The 9813-nt window shown below is 40.9% G+C and overlaps 1 protein-coding gene across 1 annotated transcript; it reads right to left on the minus strand.

Moving 5' to 3' along the window:
• Positions 1–6120: 6120 nt before the first annotated feature.
• On the minus strand, positions 6121–9278 carry LOC132041524 (uncharacterized). Its single transcript, XM_059432236.1, has 6 exons — positions 9156–9278; positions 8903–9023; positions 8119–8300; positions 7454–8002; positions 6735–7265; positions 6121–6558 (listed from the first exon to the last, which is right to left on the minus strand). Exons 1-6 carry the CDS (start codon positions 9276–9278, stop codon positions 6121–6123), a joined length of 1944 nt encoding a protein of 647 aa, XP_059288219.1.
• Between the last annotated feature and the right edge of the window lie 535 nt (positions 9279–9813).

A 9813-nucleotide genomic window follows, 5' to 3' on the forward strand; every position in this document is an offset into this window, starting at 1 on the left:
ACAATTTTCTCTAAAAGAGCTTATTGATTATGACTAAAAGTCCATTAGTGCGCATTCCTTGATCCTTGTTAAATTCCACAAAATGTCACGTATAATCCTTATGCTTGTTTATTGATATCATAACTATTATTAATTGTCCTTTTGTCCTCGATATACATTCCATAACTAATTCAGAGGTCACGACCTTACATTACTCCGAAAGGCCCATGTCTATTTCTTGAAAAAACTCTACATATATTTATATATATACTATATATGCACTATTTTACTTATCGAGCCACGCTATAGTCGGCCGGGTACGGTACGTAGAAGTGCGACCACTGATCAGTTGGGTATGTTTACCGAGTCCCGAAAAGGGTCGGGTACGTTATGATGATGATATGAATTTTCCCCGGACGCGGGAGGATATGATGATGATGATGATGCTTATTTACCGAGTCCCGAAAGGGCCGGGTACGATATCTCACCGAGTCCCACTAGGGACGGGTACGTTATATATATATATATATATATATATATATATATATATATATATATATATATATATATATACACACACACATACATACTATATTGCATTTGAAAAATGGTGTTATCATGCATTGCATATTAGCTGCTTTCAGATTATGTCCTTCATTTTTCTTATCTTATGGTTATGTCTTGTTTCATTACCGTATTTCATCCTGCCTTACATACTCAGTACATATTTTTCGTACTGACTGTTCCATTTTGGGACCTGCATCTCATGCTGCAGGTCAGGACAGGTTTACTGAAGACGCGCCGTGATAAGAGCATCGTCAGCGGGTCAGCAAGTGCCATTCATCCGGACTTGCCTGTTTTGGTAGATGATTATGATTGCATGGTTACTGTATATATTTTTGGATACGTCGGTGGACGTGTAATCCCGACCTTTTATGATGATGATATTTTCTACTCTCAGAGGCTCGTAGACCCTGTGTAGTGTGTTGGTGTTGGTCGTGGGAATTATGTTTTTTTAAATGGGCCTACTGACTTATGATATTGTTTAGTGGCGGCCTCGTCGACATGCGTACTGTGATTATGTGTATATGCAGGCGATGTTGTCTACTGTTCGGTTTGGGTTTTGCTGAATGCAGGTGCCGCTAAGGCTTTATGCTAAGTTATTCCAAGTCCATTATGATTATGTTATCTAGTTCAGGTTAGCTCAGCTGGCATTTCGACCTTGAGGTAGGGTGCCCTGTCACGCCTCCCGGCAGGGGTGTGATAAAGTGGTATCAGAGCGGGTCAGTCCTAGGGGTGTCTACTAGCCGTGTCTAGTAGAGTCCTGTTTATCGGTATGAAGCGTGCCATACTTATAAACAGGGGGCTACAGGGCATTTAGGAATGTTTCCTTTTCTTCTTCATCTAGATCGTGCGTTAGAGCCATACGTAGGGTATTCACTTTCGATTCTAACCCACATTTATACTGCAGCTATGTCGACGGAGAGTCCGGTTTCAGCAAATAGGAGTGAGAGGACCGCCCCGAGGGTGGATGCAGGACCAGCACCACCTGCCCCTGCAGATCAGAGAGCGGCAGATGAGGGGAGACGGAGTGTTAGCTCTTCTATGGAGTCAGACCCCTCCGAGTTTATTCCAGAGCAGGCTCCCCCTGAGGCTACGACATCCATGGAGTCAGACCCTTCTGAGATCATTCCAGAGCCAGACCCTTCTAAGCATCTGACTCCGATAGAGGAGGACCCATCTGAGGGTTCCAATGAGATCCGGATAGAGCCCGAGGAGACGCCAGAGGAGCATGAGGAGTACTCGAGAGGATGGGGGCAGCCAGAACTATTCCAGGAATAGCCACGTTCGGCTTCCCCTATGGTTCAGCATTATGTGAGGCAGGCCACAGCTGTGAATGTTACTGAGCCTGATAGCCCCCAGTCCTGGGCATCTGTAAACCAGGGGTCCCTTCTGGAAGAGGAGGAAGAGAATAGACCGACAGAGAGGGAGAGAATAGAAGAGGAGGCTAGGAGAGCTCTACTTCAAGTGGTATCTGACCAGAGCTCCCGTGTGCAGGACTCGCATAGGCGGCTGACAGGTATATTAGCACCCTATGGATTGTATGTGTGCACAAGTTAGTTTGATTACCTATAGTATGGTATACAAAAAAAAAAAAAAAAAAAAAAAATCAAGGAATTGGTTCCTGAAAATGGAGATTAAGGTTGGTATGACGAGAACTGTGATGTCGGCTATTAAGTGAATAAGGATTGGGCCTTAGTCGCCAGTTACCCTATTTCACCCTCTTCTTAACGACATATGATCAGAGAATTTGCCCATAGTTCTAATCAAACCCCAAGTTAACAGACAAATGGGGAAAAGGACTTAGCTACCAACAAAGGACGATGTGTAGTATTCATCTTCAGGCCAAGAAATTAGCAAAATGAATAGCCAGATGAGACAAGTAAGGCAGACGATGGGAAGATACGACACGAAACTACCTCAGGACAACATGTAAACCAAATGGAAAGTCAGGACGACCTGAGTAGGCAAAGATGAATGAAGATAATTGGGAGCTAGGACACGGAGGGTATATTGAGCAAGAATAGGAAAGACCATTACTACAACAAAATGGGTCTTTAGTGGCAATAAAAATTGCCTAAACATTTACCGGTCATTAAACATTGGCCTGTGATGTTGGCAATGCTAAAGCCTTTAGTGGCCATTCAGCGAAATCTTTGGTAAAGGTATGTTTTATTGCCGCTAATAATCACTTGCTTTAGTGGCACTTGTATAGCAGCAATTGTGATGGCCGCTAAATCCAATCCGAAAATGGCTAATTGCACTCTTTTAGTGTCTACTTTTGTGGCCGTTAAATTTGATTAAATTGTTGCTAAAAGTCACAATCTTTAATGGCAATTATAATGGCTACAATAAATGTCTTAATTTTCCCTTTTAGCGTCCATTTTTATGGTCAGTAAATTTAATTAAATTGTTGCTAAAAGCCACAAGACTTATAGGCATTAGCGCCAATGATAATAGCTAATAAATCCAATTAAATTAGTAGTAAAAGTGAGCTTTTAAAGGCAATGAAGTTTGGTAAATGCTAAAACATCATTAATTCATAAAAACATAGCATATCTCTTTAGATCTAACGAACAAAATAAGTACCGATCTAAGATTTTAATATAACTGCAACTGAAAAAACATATATTGTTTGAACTATATCACTAATGTCATTATATAACCAATCTTATCGAAAAACAAAAATGATAGTCTTCAGATTATTTCCGCAACGCTACATCATATTGAAATCTTCCAAATGCTAAATGTTCGAACATCAGACTATATGGCCTGAAATAACAATAATAATATGATATTTGGCACAAATATCATGTTTCGTGCCATTTTTACATCCTATTCTTATGACTTTTATCGCTTAATCTATGATGAAATCATCGTATTTGGGCTTATGTTGTTATATTTCATGTGTATAGGCATGATGAAGACAAACGATGGAAAATCGGGCTAAAAGTGATTGATTTTGGAGCATACGATGATTACACGATGTAGCTAGGCGAAGTATCACGTCCCAAAATACCCGCTAGACGTGATTGGCACCCAGCAAATGCCACCTGCCAGGCGAACCATATATCATACTCTTAATCATTTACAAAAGCACTAAAAGAAAATAAGTGCAGGTTCAACAACGTTATTAATGAGAAAAATGCTAAATAGTCGCCAACCAAATCCATAATAGATTTATGAAAACCAACCAACGCTAAGATGAAAAGAATCTCTGGCCCACATCCCACGCTAAGAATATGGAGCATCTAACAGAGTTACATGAGTTTAAGTGTCGGGCATGTAAACCCAAAATAAAAGAAATAACTAGAAATAAACTAGATAAAGCTGAAATGGCTGCCTCCATGAATAATGCGGTGGCTCTCCTCAGTAACATAATCCACTCACGAAGTCTTCAATTACCAGCCTCGTTCTCAATGACAGTATCTGCATGGACATGCAGGTAAGGAGTGAGTTATACATAAATATATCCGAGTAAGATCCTCGACCCGCCACTTCAAATACCCCTGGAATAGGTGTTAGAAAATACAAACACACAACAAGCACAAAAATATTATGCACATGAATATATCATTATATAATAGCAATCAAGGTCCAAACCACTGTTTATCAAATATATGATATATCTCAACATAATTTACCCTACGAGCCGTCATAAGTGGCAGTTAAAGAATTAGTCAACACTATGAATCCACGGCAACATACACAATGTACCAAATATGTCAGGAAGCATACACAATGCTAAGGGAAGCATACACAATGCCCCAATATCATCAAGAAGCATACACAATGCTAAGGGAAGCATACACAATGCCCCAATATAATTAAGAAGCCTACACAATGCTAAGGGAAGCATACACAATGCCGCAATATCATGGCTCACAGCTATATCACATCACAAAATAATTTATAATGAGAGTTTCGGATTATTTGAAAATAAAGCATATGCGGTTGGCCTTAAGGACCACCGATTCTGCCAAGCCCACGCTCGCCCTAACACATGGACCAGGCAGACAAAACATATTTTTAAAATGAATTTTGGAAAGCAAGTACCCAAAGCTTAAAGTCTCACTTACCTCAAATTCACAATTCAAGCACACTTCCCAATAAATCAAAACTGCATTCTCGAGTCTCCGTATTGCCTCAAACTACACAAAAATGGATTTAGAATGGTCAAAACCCTTAGGGTAAACCACTTCTATATTTTTAGAGGCTTAAACGGTTAAAGTCAAATTTTAAAGGACGAAAACGCCTCTGGTCAATGTGTTCAAAACCCGACAAGACATATGTTTTCGGGAAGGCCTTAATGAGAGGATTCCAATGAAATATAGAAGTCTAAAATCCGACACTATTTGCCCTTTCAAATCAATGATTTTGATTGAGAACCCTAGAGCTAAACTTTCTCCATTTCTCAAAATATTCCCATGTTTTCACCATAAAGATTCACCCAATAATTATGTAAAAAACTTGAATAAAAGTTTAGAGTCATTACCTTGATGAGTTGGGTGGAAAATCTTTATTTTTTCTCCTCTCCCTTCGTCTCTTTTTCTCCCTTTCTTCTACTGCGTTTTTTTTTTCTTTTGCTTCTGCGTTTTCTACCTCTGTTACAGTGGCTTGCTTTTTCTTTTTAAAAATATTCTTCTCTTTTCTTTCAAATTGGGGCTTCAGCCCTTCCTTTTTAAATTGTTTTTTTTTCCTTTTTCCTTTTTGGGCTTGGCCCACTAAATTCCTTATTTTCTATTTTTTTATTTTTTTTAATACTAATTACAAAATTCTTTTCTTTTAAATTCCTTTTAGCTAAAATTATCAATTAAACCCTTATTAAAAAATTGGGTTATTACATTCTCCACCACTTAAAATAACGTTCGTCCTCTAACGAATCTAGATCATACCTGTCTCGTCAAATAAATGAGGATATTTATCTCGCATATCCGCCTCAGACTCCCAAGTAGCCTCCTCGGTTGGATGATTACGCCACAACACTTTTATTGAAGCTACCTTCTTTGACCTCAATTGTCGCACTTGCCCATCAAGAATAGATATCGGACCCTCCTTATAAGTCAAATTTTCATCGAGCTCCACATCATCTGGCTGAATCTTATGGCTATCATCACCAACATATCGTCTTAGTATAGACACGTGAAATACGGGATGAATGAAGAGACAATCTCGGAGGTAAAGCAAGTCTATATGCCACCAACCCAATTTGATCCAAAATCTCATAAGGACCAATGTATCTAGGACTTAACTTACCTTTCCGACCGAATCTCATAACTCCTTTCATAGGGGATACTTTTAGAAAGACTTTTACCCTTCGTGAACTCCACATCACGTACTTTCTTATCCGCATAGGACTTTTGTCTACTTTGTCTTTGTCCAAGGCCGTTCTCGTATCAATGCAACTTTTTCCAAGGCTTGGCGAACCAAATCTGGACCTAATAGTTGTGCTTCGCCCGGTTCGAACCATCCAGGCGGTGAGCGACACTGCGACCATATAGAGCCTCAAACGGTGCCATACGTATACTCGATTGGTAAGCCTGTTATTATAAACAAACTCTCGCTAAAGGCAACCGATCATCAATGACCACCAAAATCAATCGCGCAAGCTCTAAGCATGTCCTCTAAAAATCGAACAACTCGCCCAGATTGTCCATCAGTTTGTGGATGAAAAGCTGTACTCAACTCGACCTGTGAACCCAACGACTTCTGAAAAGACTTCCAAAACTCAGCAGTAAATTGTGCACCTCGATCAGATATTATAGAAATAGGCACACCATGAAGTCGTACTATCTCACGGAGGTAAATATTTGCTAACTGCTCTGCGGTATGAGTAACCCAAACTGGTATAAAATGAGCAGATTTGGTGAGTCTATCCACAATCACCCAGACTGAGTCATGTTTCTTGAAAGTATTCGGCAAACCAACTACGAAATCCATCGCAATCCTTTCCCACTTCCACTCTAGGATAATCAAGTTTTGCATTACTCCGCCGGGTTTTTGATGTTCATATTTGACCTGCTAACAATTTAAGTAACTTGTCACACGTTTCAAAATATCAGCCTTCATACCTTTCCACAAATATAATCCACGCAAGTCTTGGTACATCTTCGTAGCACCTGGGTGGATGGAGTATCGCGAGTTATGAGCCTCTTCAAGAATTAGTTGCTTCACATCACCCACCATAGGAATACACAGTCTACCATGACAACGTAACACGCCTTCGCCATCAATAGAGAATGACTTAACGCCCTATTTTGCACTCGATCTCGCAGTCTAGCAAGACGGGGATCTTCATATTGGCAAGCCTTGACTTGCCCCACTAAGGACGATTGTGCCACCATAACTGCAAATAACCTGCCCTGTACTATATGATCAATCCGAACTCCGCGGTTGGCTAATTCCTGAATATCCTTAGCCATAGGTCGTTCTTCAGCAGTAAATCGGGCCAAGCTGCCCATAGACTTTCTACTCAAGGCGTCTTCCACCACATTCGCCTTACTAGGATGATACAAAATAGTAAGATCATAATCTTTAAGTAACTCTAACCACCGTCGCTGTCTCAAATCCAGATCTCTTTGCTTGAATATGTATTGCAAACTCTTGTGATCAAGTATAGATTTCACACGGCTTACCATAAAGATAGTGACGCGCATCTTGAGTGCAAATACTACTGAGGCCAATTCTAAGTCATGAGTTGGATAATTCTTCTCATGTTTCTTTAGCTGTCGAGACGCATAAGCTACCACTTTACCATTACTCGCATCAAGACACAACCCAACCCGACTCGAGATGCATCACAATAAATAGTGAAACCACCCTCATCAGTAGGTAAGGTCAAAATCGGAGCCGTAGTTAATGCAGTCTTTAATTTTTGAAAGCTTTCTGAACATTCATCTGACCACTAGAATACCACACCTTTTTGAGCTAAACGTGTCAATGGAGCAGCTATCTTCAAGAAACCCTCCACAAACCTTCTGTAATATCCAGCTAGTCCCATGAAACTGTGTATCTCTGTGGGAGTAGTGGGTTGAGGCCAATCTCGAATTGCTTCAATTTTCTTTGGATCAACTTGAATCCCATCTCGAGACACTACGTGTCCTAAAAAGGAAACTGTGCTCAACCAGAACTCACATTTTGAGAACTTGGCATAAAGCTTTCGTTCCTTAAGTGTCTGTAGCACAATTCTCAAGTGTTGTCCATGCTCAGCCTCACTCCGAGAGTAGACCAAAATATCATTAATGAACACAATCACAAAATGGTCTGTGTATGGCTTGAATACACTGTTCATGAGGTCCATAAATGCTGTGGGGGCATTAGTCAGCCCGAATGACATCACCAAAAATTTGAAGTGCCCATATCTTGTCCGAAAAGTTATCTCGGAGATGTCCTCAGTCTTGATTCTCAACTGATGATAACCTGATCTCAAGTCGATTTTGGAAAAATGAGTAGCACCCTGCAGCTGATCAAACAAATCATCAATATGAGGCAATGGATACTTATTCTTGATAGTCGCCTTGTTCAGTTGCCTGTAGTCAATGCACATTTTCATTTATCAAGTAGCTCTTGGAGTTGAGCCTTCAGTTCTCTCAACTCAGCTGGAGCCATACGATATGGAGGAATAGAGATAGGTTGAGTCCCTGGAACTAAATCAATGCTGAACTCGATTTCTCTCATCGGGGGTAGGCCGGGTAAATCTTCAGGAAAAACATCCGCAAATTTGCGAACAATAGGGACACTATCAATAGTAACATTCTCCGCTAGAGTATCATAAACGATGGCAATAAAACCCAAACACCCATGGTTAATCATTCGGCGTGCCTTTACATAAGATATTATTTTTCCTTGAGTCACAGGAGTCATGCCTTTCCGCACTAAATGTTCTCCAGGAAAATTAAAACGTATAAGCTTAGCGTAGTAATCAACCGATGCATAACATGATGCCAACCAATCCATGTCCATAATCACATCGAAAGCGGATATCGGTAACATACATAGATCAACTACGGTGTCCCTGCCCTAAACAGATATAACACAATCTCTATAAACTCTATCCACTAATATACTCTCCCCCACTGGGGTTTCTACTACATATGGCACATTAATATACTCAACTCTCTATTCTAAGAATATAGCAAAAGAAGGGATACATACGAATACATAGAATCGGGATCAATAAGAGCATATGCACCATGAGAGCCAATAGAAATAATACCTGTGACTACTGCATTAGATGCCTCGACATCCTGTCTGGTCATAGCAAAGAATCTCGGTGGTCCTCCCCCTCACTGAGCAACCTGGGCACCCTGTCATCCCTGTCCACGAGCACCCTATGGAGCGGTCCTAGCTGGGTGAATCTGACCCTGTGTAGCTGTAGTAGTTCCCTGCGACTGTGTAGTAGCTCGACTAGCACCAGAATTTCCTTTAGGACAGTATTTAGCAATATTCCCCTTTTCACCACAAGTAAAACAGGCCCCATCCGCCTAAAGCAACGACATCGTGATTTCTACCACGCTTAGAACCTCGGATGATAACCCGACCGATATGAGCTATTACCCTTCCTCTCGCATCCGCCGCCGTCCTCGTCTAGCTGAATAACTACTAGAAGACTGTACCACTAATTCTGACGGAGTAGATCTGGACTGCCCACGATAAAAACCACTGTTGCCCCCAGATGGAGCACCACTAGACCCACCTGTGATACGTGGCTTTTTGCTTTCACGCTCAACTTTGTCCATTTCTAGATAGGACTCGTAACGGAGAGCAGTGTCAACTACATCTGAATAGGTACCATATCGCACATCTCGTACCACAGGACCACGATAGCGATGCTCAAGTCCATCCACAAATCATCTCATCTTCTCTCGGATCTCTACCAAATAAGGTACATACCGGGATAAATCAGTAAACTTGGCCTCATATTTCGTAACGGTCATAGTTCCTTAGATTATTGAACCGACGTCTCATGTCATCTTGCTTGCTTAATGGAATAAACCTCGTCCTTAAACAAGCAAAAATTCCGACAAGTAATAGGTGGTAACCCCGCTTGTCTACCTCTCGAATCGAAATCCACCAAGACTGCGTACCCCGAGAATAAGAAAGTGACAAATTCCACACCACGAGTCTCCTTCAGCCCCAACGTAGTCAATATCTTTTCACAACGATCAATGAACTTCTGAGGTTCAATAGAAGTTGGTGAAGCATCAAACTTTGGTGGCTTAAAATCCATGAAATTCTTAAACTCCTTAGATTGCCCTGCAGACGGGACAACCT

Source organism: Lycium ferocissimum, unplaced genomic scaffold (genome assembly GCF_029784015.1).
Source record: "Lycium ferocissimum isolate CSIRO_LF1 unplaced genomic scaffold, AGI_CSIRO_Lferr_CH_V1 ctg10507, whole genome shotgun sequence".
In the NCBI taxonomy this organism is placed as follows: Eukaryota; Viridiplantae; Streptophyta; class Magnoliopsida; order Solanales; family Solanaceae; genus Lycium; species Lycium ferocissimum.

Coding starts and splice junctions, on each gene's coding strand:
- LOC132041524 (XM_059432236.1), bottom strand. CDS start 9,278: ATGGACAAAGTTGAGCGTGAAAGCAAAAAGCCACGTATCACAGGTGGG. Junction 8,003..8,118: donor CTGAGTTGAGAGAACTGAAG/GCTCAACTCCAA, acceptor TTGTTTGATCAG/CTGCAGGGTGCTACTCATTT. Junction 7,266..7,453: donor GTTTAGCTCAAAAAGGTGTG/GTATTCTAGTGG, acceptor GCGTCTCGACAG/CTAAAGAAACATGAGAAGAA.